The sequence below is a fragment of the Chiloscyllium plagiosum genome, unplaced genomic scaffold, assembly GCF_037043375.1.
Source record: "Chiloscyllium plagiosum isolate Xiang-an unplaced genomic scaffold, Cpla_swu_hap1 HiC_scaffold_11, whole genome shotgun sequence".
NCBI lineage: Eukaryota > Metazoa > Chordata > Chondrichthyes > Orectolobiformes > Hemiscylliidae > Chiloscyllium > Chiloscyllium plagiosum.
In genome coordinates, this window is record NW_028270149.1 from 69484506 (window position 1) to 69506255 (window position 21750).

Below are 21750 nucleotides of genomic sequence, written 5' to 3' on the forward strand. Positions count from 1 at the left end.
GGAGATGGTCAGGGTATTGGGAGAGGGTCAGAGCTAGGAAGAGGGTCAGGAGTAGATAGAGGGTCAGGGAGAGGAAGAGGGTCAGGGACAGGAAGAGAGTCTGGGATAGGGAGAGGGTCAGTAGTAGGGAGTGTGTCAGGGGTATGGAGAGGGTCAAGGATAGGGAGAGGTTAGGGATAGGGAGAGGGTCAGGGATAGGGAAAGGGTCAGGAGTAGAGAGAGGGTCAGGGATAGGGAGAGGGTCAGGGATAGGGAGAGGGTCAGGAAGAGGGAGTGGGTCAGGGATAGGGAGAAGGTCAGGGATAGGGAGAGGGTCAGGATTAGGGAAAGGGTCAGGAGTAGGGAGATGGTCAGGAGGAGGGAGTGGGTCAGGGATAGGGAGACGGTCAGGAGTAGGGAGTGGGTCAGGGATAGGGAGAGGGTCAGAATTAGGGAGAGGGTCGGGAGTAGGGAGATGGTCAGGAGGAGGGAGAAGGTCAGGGATAGGGAGAGGGGCAGGACTAGGGAGAGGGTAGGAGTAGATAGAGGGTCAGGGACGGGAAGATGGTCAGGGTTCGGGAGAGGGTCAGGGATAGGAAGAGGATCAGGAGTAGGGATTGGGCCAGGAGTAGGGAGAGGGTCAGGGATACAGAGTGTGTCAGGAGTAGGGAGAGGGTCAGGGATAGGGGGAGGGTCAGGATTAGGGAAAGGTTCAGGAGTAGGGAGATGGTCAGGTGTAGAGAGAAGGTCATGGATAGGGAGAGGGTCAGGAGTAGGGAGCGTGTCAGGGATAGGGAGAGGGTCTGAACTAGGTAGCGGGTCAGGAGTAGGGAGATGGTCAGGTGTAGAGAGAAGGTCATGGATAGGGAGAGGGTCAGAACTAGGGTGAGGGTCAGGAGTAGATAGAGGGTCAGGGATAGGAAGAGGGTCAGGGATAGGGACAGGTTCAGAACTAGGGAGAGCGTCAGGAGGAGATAGAGGGTCAGGGAAAGGAAGAGGGTCAGGGATAGGGAGAGGGTCAGGGATAGGGAGAGGGTCAGAAGTAGATAGAGGGTCAGCGCCAGGAAGAGGGTTAGGGATAGGGAGAGGGTCAGTAGTGGGGAGTGGGTCAGGGGTATGGAGAGGGTCAAGGATAGGGAGAGGGTTAGGGATAGGGAGTGTGTTAGGGATAGGGAGAATTTCAGGAGTAGGGAATTGGTCAGGGATAGGGAGCGGGTCAGGGATACGGATAGGGTCAGGGATAGGTAGAGGGTCAGGAATAGGGAGAGGGGAGGGAATGTGTCAGGGATAGGTAAGGGTCAGGAATAGGGAGAGGGTCAGGGGTACGTAGAGTGTCAGGGATAGGGAGAGGGTCAGGGATAGGGAGAGGGTCACGGATTGGGTGAGGGTCAGAAGTAGATAGAGGGTCAGTGACAGGAAAATTGTTAGGGATAGGGAGAGGGACAGTAGTAGTGAGTGGGTCAGGGGTATGAAGAGAGTCAAGGATAGGGAGAGGATTAGGGATAGGGACAGGGTCAGGGATAGGGACAGGGTCAGGGATAGGGAGAGGGTCAGAAGTAGATAGAGGGTCAGGGCCAGGAAGAGGGTTAGGGATAGGGAGAGGGTCAGTAGTAGGGAGTGGGTCAGTGGTATGGAGAGGGTCAAGGATAGGGAGAGGGTTAGGGATAGGGAGTGTCAGGGATAGGGAGAATTTCAGGAGTAGAGAATTGGTCACGGATAGGGAGCGGGTCAGGGATACGGATAGGGTCAGGGATAGGTAGAGGGTCAGGAATAGGGAGAGGGGAGGGAATGTGTCAGGGATAGGTAAGGGTCAGGAATAGGGAGAGGGTCAGGGGTACGTAGAGTGTCAGGGATAGGGAGAGGGTCAGGGATAGGGAGAGGGTCACGGATTGGGTGAGGGTCAGAAGTAGATAGAGGGTCAGTGACAGGAAAATTGTTAGGGATAGGGAGAGGGACAGTAGTAGTGAGTGGGTCAGGGGTATGAAGAGAGTCAAGGATAGGGAGAGGGTTAGGGATAGGGAGAGGGTCACGGATAGGGAATGGGTCAGGAGCAGAGAGTGGGTCAGGGATAGGGAGAGGGTCAGGGATAGGGATTCGGTCAGGGATAGGGAGAGGATCAGGGGTACGGAGAGGGTCAGGGTTAGGGAGTGTGTCAGGGATAGTGAGAACTTCAGGAGTAGAGAGTGGGTCAGGGATAGGGAGCAGGTCAGGGATACGGAGAGGGTCAGGGATAGGTAGAGGGTCAGGATTAGGGTGAGGGTCAGGAAGAGGGAGAGGGTCAGGACGTGGGAGTGGGTCAGGGATAGGGAGAAGGTCAGGGCTAGGGAGAGAGTCAGGATTAGGGAAAGGGTCAGGATTAGGGAGATGGTCAGGAGGAGGGAGTGGGTCAGAGATAGGGAGATGGTCAGGGATAGGGAGAGGGTCAGAACTAGGGAGAGGGTCAGGAGTAGATAGAGGGTCAGGGAGAGGAAGAGGGTCAGGGATAGGGAGAGTGTCAGGGATAGGGAGAAGATCAGAAGTAGATAGTGGGTCAGGGACAGGAAGACAGTCTGGAATAGGGAGAGGGTCAGTAGTAGGGAGTGTGTCAGGGGTATGGAGAGGGTCAAGGATAGGGAGAGGTTAGGGATAGGGAGAGGGTCAGGGATAGGGAAAGGGTCAGGAGTAGAGAGAGGGTCAGGGTTAGGGAGTGTGTCCGGGATAGGGAGTGTGTCAGGGATAGGGAGAAGTTCTGGAGTAGAGAGTTGGTCAGGGTTAGGGAGCGGGACAGGGATACGGAGAGCGTCAGGAAGAGGGAGAGGGGAGGGAGCAGGTCAGGGATACGGAGAGGGTCAGGGATAGGTAGAGGGTCAGGACTAGGGTGAGGGTCAGGAAGAGGGAGAGGGTCAGGACGTGGGAATGGGTCAGGGATTGGGAGAAGGTCAGGGTATAGGGAGAGGGTCAGAGCTAGGGAGAGGGTCAGGTGTAGATAGAGGGTCAGGGAGAGGAAGAGGGTCAGGGACAGGAAGAGAGTCTGGGATAGGGAGAGGGTCAGGGATAGGGAGAGGGTCAGAAGTAGATAGAGGGTCAGGGCCAGGAAGAGGGTTAGGGATAGGGAGAGGGTCAGGATTAGGGAAAGGGTCAGGATTAGGGAGATGGTCAGGAGGAGGGAGTGGGTCAGAGATAGGGAGATGGTCAGGGTATAGGGAGAGGGTCAGAGCTTGGGAGAGGGTCAGGAGTAGATAGAGGGTCAGGGAGAGGAAGAGGGTCAGGGACAGAAAGAGAGTCTGGGATAGGGAGAGGGTCAGTAGTAGGGAGTGTGTCAGGGGTATGGAGAGGGTCAAGGATAGGGAGAGGTTAGGAATAGGGAGAGGGTCAGGGATAGGGAAAGGGTCAGGAGTAGAGAGAGGGTCAGGGATAGGGAGAGGGTCAGGAAGAGGGAGTGGGTCAGGGATAGGGAGAAGGTCAGGGATAGGGAGAGGGTCAGGATTAGGGAAAGGGTCAGGAGTAGGGAGATGGTCAGGAGGAGGGAGTGGGTCAGGGATAGGGAGACGGTCAGGAGTAGGGAGTGGTCAGGGATAGGGAGAGGGTCAGAACTAGGGAGAGGGTCGGGAGTAGGGAGATGGTCAGGAGGAGGGAGAAGGTCAGGGATAGGGAGAGGGGCAGGACTAGGGAGAGGGTAAGAGTAGATAGAGGGTCAGGGACGGGAAGATGGTCAGGGTTCGGGAGAGGGTCAGGGATAGGAAGAGGATCAGGAGTAGAGATTAGGCCAGGAGTAGGGAGAGGGTCAGGGATACGGAGTGTGTCAGGAGTAGGGAGAGGGTCAGGGATAGGGAGAGGGTCAGGATTAGGGAAAGGGTCAGGAGTAGGGAGATGGTCAGGGATAGGGAGAGGGTCTGAACTAGGTAGCGGGTCAGGAGTAGGGAGATGGTCAGGTGTAGAGAGAAGGTCATGGATAGGGAGAGGGTCAGGAGTAGGGAGAGTGTCAGGGATAGGGAGAGGGTCTGAACTAGGTAGCGGGTCAGGAGTAGGGAGATGGTCAGGTGTAGAGAGAAGGTCATGGATAGGGAGAGGGTCAGAACTAGGGTGAGGGTCAGGAGTAGATAGAGGGTCAGGGATAGGAAGAGGGTCAGGGATAGGGACAGGTTCAGAACTAGGGAGAGCGTCAGGAGGAGATAGAGGGTCAGGGAAAGGAAGAGGGTCAGGGATAGGGAGAGGGTCAGGGATAGGGAGAGGGTCAGAAGTAGATAGAGGGTCAGCGCCAGGAAGAGGGTCAGGGATAGGGAGAGGGTCAGTAGTAGGGAGTGGGTCAGGGGTATGGAGAGGGTCAAGGATAGGGAGAGGGTTAGGGATAGGGAGTGTGTTAGGGATAGGGAGAATTTCAGGAGTAGGGAATTGGTCAGGGATAGGGAGCGGGTCAGGGATACGGATAGGGTCAGGGATAGGTAGAGAGTCAGGAATAGGGAGAGGGAAGGGAGTGTGTCAGGGATAGGTAGAGGGTCAGGGATAGGGAGAGGGTCAGAACTAGGGAGAGGGTCAGAAGTAGATAGAGGGTCAGTGACAGGAAAAGTGTCAGGGATAGGGAGAGGGACAGTAGTAGGGAGTGGTTCAGGGGTATGAAGAGAGTCAAGGATAGGGAGAGGGTCAGTGATAGGGAAAGGGTCAGGAGCAGAGAGTGGGTCAGGGATAGGGAGAGCGTCAGGGATAGGGATTCGGTCGGTGATAGGGAGAGGATCAGGGGTACGGAGAGGGTCAGGGTTAGGGAGTGTGTCAGGAATAGTGAGAACTTCTGGAGTAGAGAGTTGGTCAGGGATAGGGAGCGGGTCAGGGATACGGAGAGGGTCAGGGATAGGTAGAGGGTCAGGATTAGGGTGAGGGTCAGGAAGAGGGAGAGGGTCAGGACGAGGGAGTGTGTCAAGGATAGGGAGAAGGTCAGGGATAGGGAGAGGATCAGGATTAGGGAAAAGGTCAGGATTAGGGAGATGGTCTGGAGGATGGAGAGGGTCAGGGATAGGGAGATGGTCAGGGATAGGGAGAGGGTCAGAACTAGGGTGAGGGTCAGAAGTAGCTAGAGGGTCAGGGAGCAGAAGTGGGTCAGGGGTAGGGAGAGCGTCAGGGATAGGGAGAGGGTCAGGATTAGGGAAAGGGTCAGGAGTAGGGAGATGGTCAGGAGGAGGGAGTGGGTCAGGGATAGGGAGAGGGTCAGGGTTCGGGAGAGTGTCAGGGATAGGGAGAGGGTCTGAACTGGGTAGCGGGTCAGGAGTAGGGAGATGGTCAGGTGAAGAGAGAAGGTCAGGGATAGGGAGAGGGTCAGAACTAGGGTGAGGGTCAGGAGTAGATAGAGGGTCAGGGATAGGAAGACGGTCAGGGATAGGGACAGGTTCAGAACTAGGGAGAGCGTCAGGAGTAGATACAGGGTCAGGGACAGGAAGAGGGTCAGGGATAGGGAGAGGGTCAGAAGTAGATAGAGGGTCTGGGCCAGGAAGAGGGTTAGGGATAGGGAGAGGGTCAGTAGTAGGGAGTGGGTCAGGGGTATGGAGAGGGTCAAGGATAAGGAGAGGGTTAGGGTTGGGGAGTGTCAGGGATAGGGAGAATTTCAGTAGTAGAGAATTGGTCAGGGATAGGGAGCAGGTCAGGGATACGGATAGGGTCAGGGATAGGTAGAGGGTCAGGAATAGGGAGAGGGGAGGGAGTGTATCAGTGATAGGTAGAGGGTCAGGGATAGGGAGAGGGTCAGGGGTACGTAGAGTGTCAGGGATAGGGAGAGGGTCAGGGATAGGGAGAGGGTCACGGATTGGGTGAGGGTCAGAAGTAGATAGAGGGTCAGTGACAGGAAAAGTGTCAGGGATAGGGAGAGGGACAGTAGTAGGGAGTGGGTCAGGGGTATGAAAAGAGTCAAGGATAGGGAGAGGGTTAGGGATAGGGAGAGGGTCAGGGATAGGGAAAGGGTCAGGAGCAGAGAGTGGGTCAGGGATAGGGAGAGGGTCAGGGATAGGGATTCGGTCAGGGATAGGGAGAGGATCAGGGGTACGGAGAGGGTCAGGGTTAGGGAGTGTGTCAGGGATAGTGAGAACTTCAGGAGTAGAGAGTTGGTCAGGGATAGGGAGCGGGTCAGGGATACGGAGATGGTCAGGGATAGGGAGAGGATCAGGATTAGGGAAAGGGTCAGGATTAGGGAGATGGTCAGGAGGAGGGAGTGTGTCAGGGATAGGGACATGGTCAGGGATAGGGAGAGGGTCAGAACTAGGGAGAGGGTCAGGAGTGGATAGAGGGTCAGGGAGAGGAAGTGGGTCAGGGATAGGGAGAGCGTCACGGATAGGGAGAGGGTCAGAAGTAGATAGAGGGTCAGGGACAGGAAGAGGGTCAGGGATAGGGAGAGGGTCAGAAATAGGGAGAGGGTCAGGAGTAGATAGAAGGTCAGGGAGAGGAAGTGGGTCAGGGATAGGGAGAAGATCAGAAGTAGATAGTGGGTCAGGGACAGGAAGAGAGTCAGGGAAAGGGAGAGGGTCAGTAGTAGGTAGTGGGTCAAGGGTATGGAGAGGGTCAAGGATAGGGTGAGGGTTAGGGATAGGGTGAGGGTCAGGGATAGGGAAAGGGTCAGGAGTAGAGAGAGGGTCAGGGTTAGGGAGTGTGTCTGAGATAGGGAGTGTGTCAGGGATAAGGAGAAGTTCTGGAGTTGAGAGTTGGTCAGGGACAGGGAGTGGGTCAGGGATACGGAGAGCGTCAGGAAGAGGGAGAGGGGAGGGAGTGTGTCAGGGATAGGGAGAGGGTCAGGGATAGGGAGAGGGTCAGGGGTACGGCAAGGGTCAGGAATAGGGAAGGGGTCAGGAGTAGGGTGAGGATCAGGGATATGGAGAGATTCAGGAGTTGGGAGGGGCTCAGGGACAGGGAGAGGGTCAGGGATAGGGAGAGGATCAGGAGTAGGGATTGGGCCAGGAGTAGGGAGAGGGTCAGGAGTAGGGAGAGGGTCAGGGATAGGGAGAGGGTCAGGATTAGGGAAAGGGTCAGGAGTAGGGAGATGGTCAGGAGGAGGGGAATGGTCAGGGATAGGGAGCGGGTCAGGAGTAGGGAGAGTGTCAGGGATAGGGAGAGGGTCTGAACTAGGTAGCGGGTCAGGAGTGGGGAGATGGTCATGTGTAGAATGAAGGTCAGGGATAGAGAGAGGGTCAGAACTAGGGTGAGGGTCAGGAGTAGATAGAGGGTCAGGGACAGGAAGAGGGTCAGGGATAGGGAGAGGGTCAGGGATAGGGAGAGAGTCAGAAGTAGATAGAGGGTCAGGACCAGGAAGAGGGTCAGGGATAGGGAAAGGGTCAGTAATAGGGAGTGGGTCAGGGGTATGGAGAGGGTCAAGTATAGGGAGAGGGTTAGGGATAGGGAGTGTGTCAGGGATAGGGAGAATTTCAGGAGTAGAGAATTGGTCAGGGATCGGGAGCGGGTCAGGGATACGGATAGGGTCAGGGATAGGTAGAGGGTCAGGAATAGGGAGAGGGGAGGGAGTGTGTCAGGGATAGGTTGAGAGTCAGGGATAGGGAGAGGATCAGGGGTACGTAGAGTGTCAGGGATAGGGAGAGGGTCAGGAATAGGGAGAGGGTCAGAACTAGGGAGAGGGTCAGAAGTAGATAGAGGGTCAGTGACAGGAAAAGTGTCAGGGATAGGGAGAGGGACAGTAGTAGGGAGTGGGTCAGGGGTATGAAGAGAGTCAAGGATAGGGAGAGGGTTAGGGATAGGGAGAGGGTCAGGGATAGGGAAAGGGTCAGGAACAGAGAGTGGGTCAGGGATAGGGAGAGGGTCAGGGATAGGGATTCGGTCAGGGATAGGGAGAGGATCAGGGGTACGGAGAGGGTCAGGGTTAGGGAGTGTGTCAGGGATAGTGAGAACTTCAGGAGAAGATTGTTGGTCAGGGATAGGGAGCGGGCCAGGGATACGGAGAGGGTCAGGGATAGGTAGAGGGTCAGGATTAGGGTGAGGGTCAGGAAGAGGGAGAGGGTCAGGACGAGGGAGTGTGTCAGGGATAGGGAGAAGGTCAGGGCTAGGGAGAGGGTCAGGATTAGGGAAACGGTCAGGATTAGGGAGATGGTCAGGAGGAGGGAGTTGGTCAGGGATAGGGAGATGGTCAGGGATAGGGAGAGGGTCAGAACTAGGGAGAGGGTCAGGAGTAGATAGAGGGTCAGGGAGAGGAAGTGGGTCAGGGATAGGGAGAGGGTCAGAAGTAGATATTGGGTCAGGGACAGGAAGAGGGTCAGGGAGAGGAAGTGGGTCAGGGATAGGGAGAGGGTCAGAAGTAGATATTGGGTCAGGGACAGGAAGAGGGTCAGGGATAGGGAGAGGGTCAGAACTAGGGAGAGGGTCAGGAGTAGATAGAGGGTCAGGGACAGGAAGAGGGTCAGGGACAGGAAGAGAGTCAGGGATAGGGAGAGGGTCAGTAGTAGGGAGTGGGTCAGGGGTATGGAGAGGGTCAATGATAGGGAGAGGGTTAGGGATAGGGAGAGGGTCAGGGATAGGGAAAGGGTCAGGAGTAGAGAGAGGGTCAGGGTTAGGGAGTGTGTCTGAGATAGGGAGTGTGTCAGGGATAGGGAGAAGTTCTGGAGTAGAGAGTTGGGCAGAGATAGGGAGCGGGTCAGGGATACGGAGAGGGTCAGGGATAGATAGTGGGTCAGGAATAGGGAGAGGGTCAGGAAGAGGGAGAGGGGGGGGAATGTGTCAGGGATAGGGAGAGAGTCAGGGGTACGGAGGGCATCAGGGAGAGGGAGTGTGTCAGGGATAGGGAGAAGTTCAGGACTAGAGAGTTGGTCAGGGATAGGGAGCGGGTCAGGGATACGGAGAGGGTCAGGGATAGATAGTGGGTCAGGAATAGGGAGAGGGTCAGGAAGAGGGGGGGGGGGAGTGTGTCAGGGATAGGGAGAGGGTCAGGGATAGGGAGAGGGTCAGGGGTACGGAGAGGTTCAGGGATAGGTTGAGGGTCAGGGATAGGGAGAGGGTCAGTAGTAGGGTGTGGGTCAGGGGTATGGAGAGGGTCATGGATAGGGAGAGGGTCAGGGATAGGGAGAGGGTCAGGAGTAGAGAGTGGGTCAGGTGTACGGAGAGGGTCAGGGATAGGGAGAAGTTCAGGAGTAGAGAGTTGGTCAGGGATAGGGAGCGGGTCAGGGATACGGAGAGGGTCAGGGATAGGTAGAGGGCCAGGAATAGGGAGAGGGTCAGGGGTACGGCAAGGGTCAGGAATAGGGAGGGGGTCAGGAGTAGGGAGAAGATCTGGGATATGGAGAGGTTCAGGAGTAGGGAGAGGGTCAGGAGTCGGGAGGGGGTCAGGGAGAGGGAGAGGGTCAGGGATACGGAGAGGGTAATGGATAGGTAGAGGGTCGGGAATAGGGAGAGGGTCAGGAAGAGGGAGAGGGGAGGGAGAGGGTCAGGGATAGGGAGAGGGTCAGGGATAGGGCGAGGGTCAGAACTAGGGAGAGGGTCAGGGGTATGGAGAGGGTCAAGGATAGGGAGAGGGTTAGGGATAGGGAGAGGGTCAGGGATAGGGAAAGGGTCAGGAGTAGAGAGTGGGTCAGGGATAGGAAGAGGGTCAGGAGTACGGAGGGGGTCAGGGTTAGGGAGTGTGTCAGGGATAGGGAAAAGTTCAGGAGTAGAGAGTTGGTCAGGGATAGGGAGCGGGTCAGCGATACAGAGAGCGTCTGGAAGAGGGAGAGGGGAGGGAGTGTGTCAGGGATAGGGAGTGGGTCAGGGATAGGGAGAGGGTCAGGGGTACGGCAAGGGTCTGGAATAGGGAAGGGGTCAGGAGTAGGGAGAGGATCAGGGATATGGAGAGGTTCAGGAGTTGGGAGGGGCTCAGGGACAAGGAGAGGGTCAGGGATAGGGAGAGGATCAGGAGTAGTGATTGGGCCAGGAGAGGGTCAGGAAGAGGGACGGGGTGGAAGTGTGTCAGGGATAGGGTGAGGGTCAGGGATACGGAGAGTGTCAGGGGTACGGAGAGTGTCAGGGATAGGGACAGGGTCAGGGATAGGGAGAGGGTCAGAAATAGATAGAGGGTCAGTGACAGGAAAAGTGTCAGGGATAGGGAGAGGGACAGTAGTAGGGAGTGTGTCAGGGGTATGGAGAGGGTCAAGAATAGGGAGAGGGTTAGGGAAAGGGAGAGAGTGAGGGATAGGGAAAAGGGTCAGGAGCATAGAGTGGGCAGGGATAGGAAGAGGGTCAGGGTAGTGATTCGGTCAGGGATAGGGAGAGGATCAGGGGTACGGAGAGGGTCAGGAATAGGGAGGGGGTCAGGAGTAGGGAGTGTGTCAGGGATAGGGAGAACTTCAGGAGTAGAGAGTTGGTCCGGGATAGGGAGCAGGTCAGGGATACGGAGAGGGTCAGTGATAGGTAGAGAGCCAGGAATAGTGAGAGGTTCACGAAGAGGGAGAGGGGAGGGAGTGTGTCAGGGATAGGGAGAGGGTCAGGGATAGGGAGAGGGTCAGGGGTACGGCAAGGGTCAGGAATAGGGAAGGGGTCAGGAGTAGGGAGGATCAGGGATATGGAGAGGTTCAGGAGTTGGGAGGGGCTCAGGGACAAGGAGAGGGTCAGGGATAGGGAGAGGATCAGGAGTAGTGATTGGGCCAGGAGTAGGCAGAGGGGCAGGGATAGGGAGAGTGTCAGGAGTAGGGAGAGGGTCAGGGATAGGGAGAGGGTCAGGAAGAGGGAGTGGGTCAGGGATAGGTAGAAGGTCAGGGATAGGGAGAGGGTCAGGATTAGGGAAAGGGTCAGGAGTAGGTAGAGGGTCAGGAATAGGGAGAGGATCAGGAAGAGGGACGGGGTGGGAGTGTGTCAGGGATAGGGTGAGGGTCAGGGATACGGAGTGGGTCAGGGGTACGGAGAGTGTCAGGGATAGGGACAGGGTCAGGGATAGGGAGAGGGTCAGAACTAGGGAGAGGGTCAGAAATAGATAGAGGGTCAGTGACAGGAAAAGTGTCAGGGATAGGGAGAGGGACAGTAGTAGGGAGTGTGTCAGGGGTATGGAGAGGGTCAAGGATAGGGAGAGGGTTAGGGAAAGGGAGAGGGTGAGGGATAGGGAAAGGGTCAGGAGCATAGAGTGGGTCAGGGATAGGAAGAGGGTCAGGATAGTGATTCGGTCAGGGATAGGGAGAGGATCAGGGGTACGGAGAGGGTCAGGAATAGGGAGGGGGTCAGGAGTAGGGAGTGTGTCAGGGATAGGGAGAGCTTCAAGAGTAGAGAGTTGGTCCGGGATAGGGAGCAGGTCAGGGATACAGAGAGGGTCAGTGATAGGTAGAGAGCCAGGAATAGTGAGAGGTTCACGAAGAGGGAGAGGGGAGGGAGTGTGTCAGGGATAGGGAGAGGGTCAGGGGTACGGAGAGTGTCAGTGATAGGGACAGGATCAGGGATAGGGAGAGTGTCAGGACTAGGGCGAGGGTCAGGAGTAGGTAGAGGGTCAGGGACAGGAAGAGGGTCAGGGATAGGGAGAGGATCCGGGATAGGGAGAGGATCAGGAGTAGGGATTGGGCCAGGAGTAGGGAGTGGGTCAGGGATAGGGAGAGGGTCAGGAGTAGGGAGAGGGTCAGGGATAAGGTGAGGGTCAGGATGAGGGAGTGGGCCAGGGATAGGGAGAAGGTCAGGGATAGGGATAGGTCAGGATTAGGGAAAGGGTCAGGAGGAGGGAGATGGTCAGGAGGAGGGAGTGGGTCAGGGTAGCGAGAGGGTCTGGGATAGGTAGAGGGTCAGAACTAGGGAGAGGTTCAGTAGTAGATAGAGTGTCAGGGAGAGTAATTGGGTAAGGGATAGGGAGAGCGTCAGGGATAGGGAGAGGGTCAGAACTAGGGAGAGGGTCAGGAGTAGATAGAGGGTCAGGGAGAGGAAGAGGGAGCGGGTCAGGGAAACGGATAGGGTCAGAGATAGGTCGAGGGTCAGGAATAGGGAGAGGGTCAGAAAGAGGGAGCGGGGAGGGAGAGCATCAGAGATAGGGAGAGGGTCAGAATTAGATAGTGTCAGGGTAAGGAAGAGGGTCAGGGATAGGGAGTGTGTCAGGGATAGGGAGTGTGTCAGGGATAGGGAGAAGTTCTGGAGTAGAGAGTTGGTCAGGGATAGGGAGCGGGTCAGGGATACGGGTAGGGTCAGGGATAGGTAGAGGGTCAGGAATAGGGAGAGGGTAAGGAAGAGGGAGAGGGTCAGGAAGAGGGAGAGGGGAGGGAGTGTGCCAGCGATAGGGTGAGGATCAGTGATAGGGAGAGGGTCAGAGGTACGAAGAGTGTCAGGGATAGGGAGAGGGTCAGGGATAGGGAGAGGGTCAGGGGTACGGCGAGGGTCAGGAATAGGGAGTGTGTCAGGGACAGGGAGAAGTTCAGGAGTAGAGGGTCAGGGATAGGGAGCGGGTCAGTGATACGGAGAGGGTCAGGGATAGGTAGCGGGTCAGGAATAGGGAGAGGGTCAGGAAGACGAAGATGGGATGGAATGTGTCAGGGATAGGGAGAGGGTCAGGGATAGGGAGAGCGTCAGGGGTATGGCAGGGACAGGAATTGGAAGGGGGTTAGTAGGGAGAGGATCAGGGATATGGAGAGGTTCAGGCATAGGTAGAGGGTCAGGGATAGGGAGAGGGTCAGGAAGAGGGAGAGGGGAGCGAGTGTGCCAGGGATAGGGAGAGGGTCAGGGATAGGAAGAGGGTCAGGAGTACGGAGATGTCAGGGATAGGGACAGGGTCAGGGATAGGGAGAGGGTCAGTAGTAGGGTGTGGGTCAGGGGTATGGAGAGGGTCAAGGATAGGGAGAGGGTTAGGGATAGGGAGAGGGTGAGGGATAGGGAAAGGGTCGGGAGTAGAGAGTGGGTCAGGGATAGGGAGAGTGTCAGGGATAGGGATTCGGTCAGGGATAGGGAGAGGATCAGGGATACGGAGAGGGTCAGGGTTAGGGAGATGGTCAGGGATAGGGTGAACTTCAGGAGTAGAGAGTTAGTCAGGGATAGAGAGCGGGTCAGGGATACGGAGAGGGTCAGGAAGAGGAGGAGGGGAGGGAGTGTGTCAGGGATAAGGAGAGGGTCAGGGATAGGGAGAGGGTCAGGGGTACGGCGAGGGTCAGGAATAGGGAGTGTGTCAGGGACAGGGAGAAGTTCAGGAGTAGAGAGTTAGTCAGGGATAGAGAGCGGGTCAGGGATACGGAGAGGGTCAGGAAGAGGGAGAGGGGAGGGAGTGTGTCAGGGATAAGGAGAGGGTCAGGGATAGGGAGAGGGTCAGGGATACGGAGAGGGTCATGGATAGGTAGAGGGTCAGGAATAGGGAGAGGGTCAGGAAGAGGGAGAGGGCAGGGAGAGGGTCAGGGATAGGGAGAGGGTCAGGGATAGGGCGAGGGTCAGAACTAGGGAGAGGGTCAGAAGTAGATACAGGGTCAGGGACAGGAAGAGGGTCATGGATAGGTAGAGGGTCAGGAATAGGGAGAGGGTCAGGAAGAGGGAGAGGGCAGGGAGAGGGTCAGGGATAGGGAGAGGGTCAGGGATAGGGCGAGGGTCAGAACTAGGGAGAGGGTCAGAAGTAGATACAGGGTCAGGGACAGGAAGAGGGTCTGGGATAGGGAGAGGGTCAGTAATAGGGAGTGGGTCAGGGGTATGGAGAGGGTCAAGGATAGGGAGAGGGTTAGGGATAGGGAGAGGGTCAGGGATAGGGAAAGGGTCAGGAGTAGAGAGTGGGTCAGGGATAGGAAGAGGGTCAGGAGTACGGAGGGGGTCAGGGTTAGGGAGTGTGTCAGGGATAGGGAAAAGTTCAGGAGTAGAGAGTTGGTCAGGGATAGGGAGCGGGTCAGCGATACAGAGAGCGTCTGGAAGAGGGAGAGGGGAGGGAGTGTGTCAGGGATAGGGAGTGGGTCAGGGATAGGGAGAGGGTCAGGGGTACGGCAAGGGTCAGGAATAGGGAAGGGGTCAGGAGTAGGGAGAGGATCAGGGATATGGAGAGGTTCAGGAGTTGGGAGGGGCTCAGGGACAAGGAGAGGGTCAGGGATAGGGAGAGGATCAGGAGTAGTGATTGGGCCAGGAGAGGGTCAGGAAGAGGGACGGGGTGGAAGTGTGTCAGGGATAGGGTGAGGGTCAGGGATACGGAGAGGGTCAGGGGTACGGAGAGTGTCAGGGATAGGGACAGGGTCAGGGATAGGGAGAGGGTCAGAAATAGATAGAGGGTCAGTGACAGGAAAAGTGTCAGGGATAGGGAGAGGGACAGTAGTAGGGAGTGTGTCAGGGGTATGGAGAGGGTCAAGAATAGGGAGAGGGTCAGGAAGAGGGACGGGGTGGAAGTGTGTCAGGGATAGGGTGAGGGTCAGGGGTACGGAGAGTGTCAGGGATAGGGACAGGGTCAGGGATAGGGAGAGGGTCAGAACTAGGGAGAGGGTCAGAAATAGATAGAGGGTCAGTGACAGGAAAAGTGTCAGGGATAGGGAGAGGGACAGTAGTAGGGAGTGTGTCAGGGGTATGGAGAGGGTCAAGGATAGGGAGAGGGTTAGGGAAAGGGAGTGGGTGAGGGATAGGGAAAGGGTCAGGAGCATAGAGTGGGTCAGGGATAGGAAGAGGGTCAGGATAGTGATTCGGTCAGGGATAGGGAGAGGATCAGGGGTACGGAGAGGGTCAGGAATAGGGAGGGGGTCAGGAGTAGGGAGTGTGTCAGGGATAGGGAGAACTTCAGGAGTAGAGAGTTGGTCCGGGATAGGGAACAGGTCAGGGATACGGAGAGGGTCAGTGATAGGTAGAGAGCCAGGAATAGTGAGAGGTTCACGAAGAGGGAGAGGGGAGGGAGTGTGTCAGGGATAGGGAGAGGGTCAGGGATAGGGAGAGGGTCAGGGGTACGGCGAGGGTCAGGAATAGGGAGGGGGTCAGGAATAGGGAGAGGATCAGGGATATGGAGAGGTTCAGGAGTAGGGAGAGGGTCAGGAGTCGGGAGGGGTTCAGGGACAGGGAGAGGGTCAGGGGTACGGAGAGTGTCAGTGATAGGGACAGGATCAGGGATAGGGAGAGGGTCAGGGATAGGGAAAGGGTCAGGAGTAGAGAGTGGGTCAGGGATAGGAAGAGGGTCAGGAGTACGGAGGGGGTCAGGGTTAGGGAGTGTGTCAGGGATAGGGAAAAGTTCAGGAGTAGAGAGTTGGTCAGGGATAGGGAGCGGGTCAGGGATACAGAGAGCGTCAGGAAGAGGGAGAGGGGAGCGAGTGTGTCAGGGATAGGGAGAGGGTCAAGGATAGGGAGAGGGTCAGGGGTACGGCAAGGGTCAGGAATAGGGAAGGGGTCAGGAGTAGGGAGAGGATCAGGGATATGGAGAGGTTCAGGAGTTGGGAGGGGCTCAGGGACAAGGAGAGGGTCAGGGATAGGGAGAGGATCAGGAGTAGTGATTGGGCCAGGAGAGGGTCAGGAAGAGGGACGGGGTGGAAGTGTGTCAGGGATAGGGTGAGGGTCAGGGATACGGAGAGGGTCAGGGGTACGGAGAGTGTCAGGGATAGGGACAGGGTCAGGGATAGGGAGAGGGTCAGAACTAGGGAGAGGGTCAGAAATAGATAGAGGGTCAGTGACAGGAAAAGTGTCAGGGATAGGGAGAGGGACAGTAGTAGGGAGTGTGTCAGGGGTATGGAGAGGGTCAAGGATAGGGAGAGGGTTAGGGAAAGGGAGAGGGTGAGGGATAGGGAAAGGGTCAGGAGCATAGAGTGGGTCAGGGATAGGAAGAGGGTCAGGATAGTGATTCGGTCAGGGATAGGGAGAGGATCAGGGGTACGGAGAGGGTCAGGAATAGGGAGGGGGTCAGGAGTAGGGAGTGTGTCAGGGATAGGGAGAACTTCAGGAGTAGAGAGTTGGTCCGGGATAGGGAGCAGGTCAGGGATACGGAGAGGGTCAGTGATAGGTAGTGAGCCAGGAATAGTGAGAGGTTCACGAAGAGGGAGAGGGGAGGGAGTGTGTCAGGGATAGGGAGAGGGTCAGGGATAGGGAGAGGGTCAGGGGTACGGCGAGGGTCAGGAATAGGGAGGGGGTCAGGAGTAGGGAGAGGATCAGGGATATGGAGAGGTTCAGGAGTAGGAAGAGGGTCAGGAGTCGGGAGGGGGTCAGGGAGAGGGAGAGGGTCAGGGGTACGGAGAGTGTCAGTGATAGGGACAGGATCAGGGATAGGGAGAGTGTCAGGACTAGAGAGTGGGTCAGGGATAGGAAGAGGGTCAGGAGTACGGAGGGGGTCAGGGTTAGGGAGTGTGTCAGGGATAGGGAAAAGTTCAGGAGTAGAGAGTTGGTCAGGGATAGGGAGCGGGTCAGGGATACAGAGAGCGTCAGGAAGAGGGAGAGGGGAGGGAGTGTGTCAGGGATAGGGAGAGGGTCAGGGATAGGGAGAGGGTCAGGGGTACGGCAAGGGTCAGGAATAGGGAAGGGGTCAGGAGTAGGGAGGATCAGGGATATGGAGAGGTTCAGGAGTTGGGAGGGGCTCAGGGACAAGGAGAGGGTCAGGGATAGGGAGAGGATCAGGAGTAGTGATTGGGCCAGGAGTAGGCAGAGGGGCAGGGATAGGGAGAGTGTCAGGAGTAGGGAGAGGGTCAGGGATAGGGAGAGGGTCAGGAAGAGGGAGTGGGTCAGGGATAGGTAGAAGGTCAGGGATAGGGAGAGGGTCAGGATTAGGGAAAGGGTCAGGAGTAGGTAGAGGGTCAGGAATAGGGAGAGGATCAGGAAGAGGGACGGGGTGGGAGTGTGTCAGGGATAGGGTGAGGGTCAGGGATACGGAGAGGGTCAGGGGTACGGAGAGTGTCAGGGATAGGGACAGGGTCAGGGATAGGGAGAGGATCAGAACTAGGGAGAGGGTCAGAAATAGATAGAGGGTCAGTGACAGGAAAAGTGTCAGGGATAGGGAGAGGGACAGTAGTAGGGAGTGTGTCAGGGGTATGGAGAGGGTCAAGGATAGGGAGAGGGTTAGGGAAAGGGAGAGGGTGAGGGATAGGGAAAGGGTCAGGAGCATAGAGTGGGTCAGGGATAGGAAGAGGGTCAGGATAGTGATTCGGTCAGGGATAGGGAGAGGATCAGGGGTACGGAGAGGGTCAGGAATAGGGAGGGGGTCAGGAGTAGGGAGTGTGTCAGGGATAGGGAGAACTTCAGGAGTAGAGAGTTGATCCGGGATAGGGAGCAGGTCAGGGATACGGAGAGGGTCAGTGATAGGTAGAGAGCCAGGAATAGTGAGAGGTTCTCGAAGAGGGAGAGGGGAGGGATTGTGTCAGGGATAGGGAGAGGGTCAGGGATAGGGAGAGGGTCAGGGTTACGGCGAGGGTCAGGAATAGGGAGGGGGTCAGGAGTAGGGAGAGGATCAGGGATATGGAGAGGTTCAGGAGTAGGGAGAGGGTCAGGAGTCGGGAGGGGGTCAGGGACAGGGAGAGGGTCAGGGGTACGGAGAGTGTCAGTGATAGGTACAGGATCAGGGATAGGGAGAGTGTCAGGACTAGGGCGAGGGTCAGGAGTAGGTAGAGGGTCAGGGACCGGAAGAGGGTCAGGGATAGGGAGAGGATCCGGGATAGGGAGAGGATCAGGAGTAGGGATTGGGCCAGGAGTAGGGAGTGGGTCAGGGATAGGGAGAGTGTCAGGAGTAGGGAGTGGGTCAGGGATAAGGTGAGGGGCAGGACGAGGGAGTGGGCCAGGGATAGGGAGAATGTCAGGGATAGGGATAGGTCAGGATTAGGGAAAGGGTCAGGAGTAGGGAGATGGTCAGGAGGAGGGAGTGGGTCAGGGATAGCGAGAGGGTCTGGGATAGGTAGAGGGTCAGAACTAGGGAGAGGTTCAGTAGTAGATAGAGTGTCAGGGAGAGTAATTGGGTAAGGGATAGGGAGAGTGGGTCGGGGTATGGAGAGGGTTAGGGATAGGGAAAGGGTCAGGAGTAGAGAGAGGGTCAGGGTTAGGGAGTGTGTCAGGGATAGGGAGTGTGTCAAGGATAGGGAGAAGTTCTGGAGTAGAGAGTTGGTCAGGGATAGGGAGCGGGTCAGGGATACGGAGAGGGTCAGGAATAGGGAGAGGGTCAGGGATAGGGAGAGGGTCATTAGTAGGGTATGGGTCAGGGGTATGGAGAGGGTCATGGATAGCGAGAGGGTCAGGGATAGGGAGAGGGTCAGCGATAGGGAAAGGGTCAGGAGTAGAGAGTGGGTCAGGGATAGGGAGAGTGTCAGGGATAGGGATTCGGTCAGGGATAGGGAGAGGATCAGGGATACGGAGAGGGTCAGGGTTAGGGAGATGGTCAGGGATAGGGTGAACTTCAGGAGTAGAGAGTTAGTCAGGGATAGAGAGCGGGTCAGGGATACGGAGAGGGTCAGGAAGAGGGAGAGGGGAGGGAGTGTGTCAGGGATAAGGAGAGGGTCAGGGATAGGGAGAGGGTCAGGGGTACGGCGAGGGTCAGGAATAGGGAGTGTGTCAGGGACCGGGAGAAGTTCAGGAGTAGAGAGTTGGTCAGGGATAGGGAGCGGGTCAGGGATACGGAGAGGGTCAGGGATAGGTAGCGGGTCAGGAATAGGGAGAGGGTCAGGAAGACGAAGATGGGATGGAATGTGTCAGGGATAGGGAGAGGGTCAGGGATAGGGAGAGCGTCAGGGGTATGGCAGGGACAGGAATTGGAAGGGGTTTAGTAGGGAGAGGATCAGGGATATGGAGAGGTTCAGGCGCAGGTAGAGGGTCAGGAATAGGGAGAGGGTCAGGAAGAGGGAGAGGGGAGTGAGTGTGCCAGGGATAGGGAGAGGGTCAGGGATAGGAAGAGGGTCAGGGGTACGGAGATGTCAGGGATAGGGACAGGGTCAGAGATAGGGAGAGGGTCAGTAGTAGGGTGTGGGTCAGGGGTATGGAGAGGTTCAAGGATAGGGAGAGGGTTAGGGATAGGGAGAGGGTGAGGGATAGGGAAAGGGTCGGGAGTAGAGAGTGGGTCAGGGATAGGGAGAGTGTCAGGGATAGGGATTCGGTTAGGGATAGGGAGAGGGTCAGGGGTACGGAGATGTCAGGGATAGGGACAGGGTCAGAGATAGGGAGAGGGTCAGTAGTAGGGTGTGGGTCAGGGGTATGGAGAGGTTCAAGGATAGGGAGAGGGTTAGGGATAGGGAGAGGGTGAGGGATAGGGAAAGGGTCGGGAGTAGAGAGTGGGTCAGGGATAGGGAGAGTGTCAGGGATAGGGATTCGGTTAGGGATAGGGAGAGGATCAGGGGTACGGAGAGGGTCAGGGTTAGGGAGATGGTCAGGGATAGGGTGAACTTCAGGAGTAGAGAGTTAGTTAGGGATAGAGAGCGGGTCAGGGATACGGAGAGGGTCAGGAAGAGGGAGAGGGGAGGGAGTGTGTCAGGGATAAGGAGAGGGTCAGGGATAGGGAGAGGGTCAGGGGTACGGCGAGGGTCAGGAATAGGGAGTGTGTCAGGGACAGGGTGAACTTCAGGAGTAGAGAGTTAGTCAGGGATAGAGAGCGGGTCAGGGATACGGATAGGGTCAGGAAGAGGGAGAGGGGAGGGAGGGTGTCAGGGATAGGGAGAGGGTCAGGGACAGGGTGAGGGTCAGGGTTACGGCGAGGGTCAGGAATAGGGAGAGGGTCAGTAGGGAGAGGATCAGGGATATGGAGAGTGTCAGGAGTAGGGAGAGGGCCAGGGTTAGGGAGAGGGTCAGGAAGAGGGAGTGGGTCAGGGATAGGGAGAAGGTCAGGGATAGGGAGAGGGTCAGGATTAGGGAAAGGGTCAGGACTAGGGAGATGGTCAGGAGGAGGGAGTGTGTCAGGGATAGAGAGATGGTCAGGAGTAGGGAGAGGGTCAGGGATGGGGAGAGGGTCAGAACTAGGGAGAGGGTCAGGAGTAGATAGAGGCTCTGGGACAGGAAGAGGGTCAGGGATAGGGAGAAGGTCAGGGACAGGGAGAGGGTCTGAAGTAGGTAGAGGGTCAGGGACAAGAAGAAGGTCAGGGATAGGGAAAGGGTCAGTAGTAGGGAGTGGGTCAGGGGTATGGAGACGGTCAAGGATAGGGAGAGGTTAGGGATAGGGAGAGGGTCAGGGATAGGGAGGGGTTCAGGAGTAGGGAGAGGATCAGGGATATGGAGAGGTTCAGGAGTAGGGAGAGGGTCAGGAGTCGGGAGGGGGTCAGGGACAGGGAGAGGGTCAGGGGTACGGAGAGTGTCAGTGATAGGGACAGGATCAGGGATAGGAAGAGTGTCAGGACTAGGGCGAGGGTCAGGAGTAGGTAGAGGGTCAAGGATAGGGAGAGGGTTAGGGATAGGGAGAGGGTGAGGGATAGGGAAAGGGTCAGGAGTAGAGAGTGTGTCTGGGATAGGGAGAGGGTGAGGGATAGGGAGAGGGTCAGCGATAGGGATTCGGACAGGGATAGGGAGAGGATCAGGGGTACGGAGAGGGTCAGCGGTAGGGAGTGTGTCAGGGATGGGGAGACGTTCAGGAGTAGAGAGTTGGTTTGGGATAGGGAGCGGGTCAGTGATACGGAGAGGGTCAGGAAGAGGGAAAGGGGAGGGAGTGTGTCAGGGATAGGGAGAGGGTCAGGGATAGGGAGAGGGTCAGGGGTACGGCGAGGGTCAGGAATAGGGAGTGGGTCAGGAGTAGGGAGAGGGTCAGGGTCAGGGAGTGTGTCAGGGACAGGGAGAAGTTCAGGAGTAGAGAGTTGGTCAGGGACAGGGAGCGGGTCAGGGATACAGAGAGGGTCAGGGATAGGTCGTGGGTCAGGAATAGGGAGAGGGTCAGGAAGAGGAAGAGGGCATGGAGTGTGTCAGGGATAGGGAGAGGGTCAGGGATAAGGAGAGGGTCAGGGGTATGGAGAGGGTCAGTAGTAGGGTGTGGGTCAGGAGTATGGAGAGGGTCAAGGATAGGGAGAGGGTTAGGGATAGGGAGAGGATCAGGGATAGGGAAAGGGTCAGGAGTAGAGAGTGGGTCAGGGATCGGGAGAGGGAAAGGGATAGGGATTCGGTCAGGGATAGGGAGAGGATCAGGGGTACGGAGAGGATCAGGGTTAGGGAGTGTGTCAGGGATAGGGAGAACTTCAGGAGTAGAGATTTGGTCAGGGATAGGGAGCGGATCAGTGATAGGTAGAGGGTCAGGAAGAGGGAGAGGGGAGGTAGTGTGTCAGGGATAGGGAGAGGGTCAGGAATAGGGAGAGGGTCAGGAGTAGGGAGAGGATCAGGGATATGGAGAGGTTCAGGAGTATGGAGAGGGTCAGGAGTCGGGAGGGGGTCAGGGACAGGGAGAGGGTCAGGGGTACGGAGAGTGTCAGTGATAGGGACAGGATCAGGGATAGGGAGAGGGTCAGGACTAGGGCGAGGGTCAGGAGTAGATAGAGGGTCAGGGACAGGAAGAGGGTCAGGGATAGGGAGAGGGTCAGGGATAGGGAGAGGATCAGGAGTAGGGATTGGGCCAGGAGTAGGGAGAGCGTCAGGGATAGGGAGAGTGTCAGTCGTAGGGACAGGGTCAGGGATAGGGAGTGGGTCCGGATTAGGGAAAGGGTCAGGAGTAGGGAGATGGTCAGGAGGAGGGAGTGGGTCAGGGATAGGGAGAGGGTCAGGAGTAGAGAGAGGGTCAGGGATATGCAGAGGGTAAGAACTAGGGAGAGGGTCAGGAGTAGGGAGATGGTCAGGAGTAGGGAGTGGGTCAGGGATAGGGAGAGGGTCAGGGAAAGGGAAATGGTCAGGAGTAGGGAAATGATCAGGAGGAGGGAGTGGGTCAGGGATAGGGAGTGGGTCAGGTATAAGGAAAGGGTCAGGAATAGGGAGAGGGTCAGGAGTAGAGTGTGGGTCAGGGGTACGGAGAGGGTCAAGGATAGGGAGAGGGTCAGAGATAGGTAGAGGGTCAGGGATAGGAAGAGGGTCAGGAGT

At 56.9% G+C, this 21750-nt stretch overlaps 1 protein-coding gene across 1 annotated transcript in view; it reads right to left on the reverse strand.

Annotated features, from left to right (window-relative positions):
• Positions 1-16134, reverse strand: part of LOC148148823 (uncharacterized) — a gene marked incomplete at its 5' end in the record, with an annotated part of 44226 nt that extends 28092 nt beyond the window's left edge. The window contains 6 exons of the mRNA XM_087991804.1: positions 7503-7832; positions 10745-11009; positions 12623-12873; positions 14024-14152; positions 14809-14948; positions 16029-16134. Of these exons, the coding sequence (XP_087847930.1) occupies positions 7503-7832; positions 10745-11009; positions 12623-12873; positions 14024-14152; positions 14809-14948; positions 16029-16134 (1221 nt within the window). The remainder of the gene's footprint in view (positions 1-7502; positions 7833-10744; positions 11010-12622; positions 12874-14023; positions 14153-14808; positions 14949-16028) is intronic.
• Between the last annotated feature and the right edge of the window lie 5616 nt (positions 16135-21750).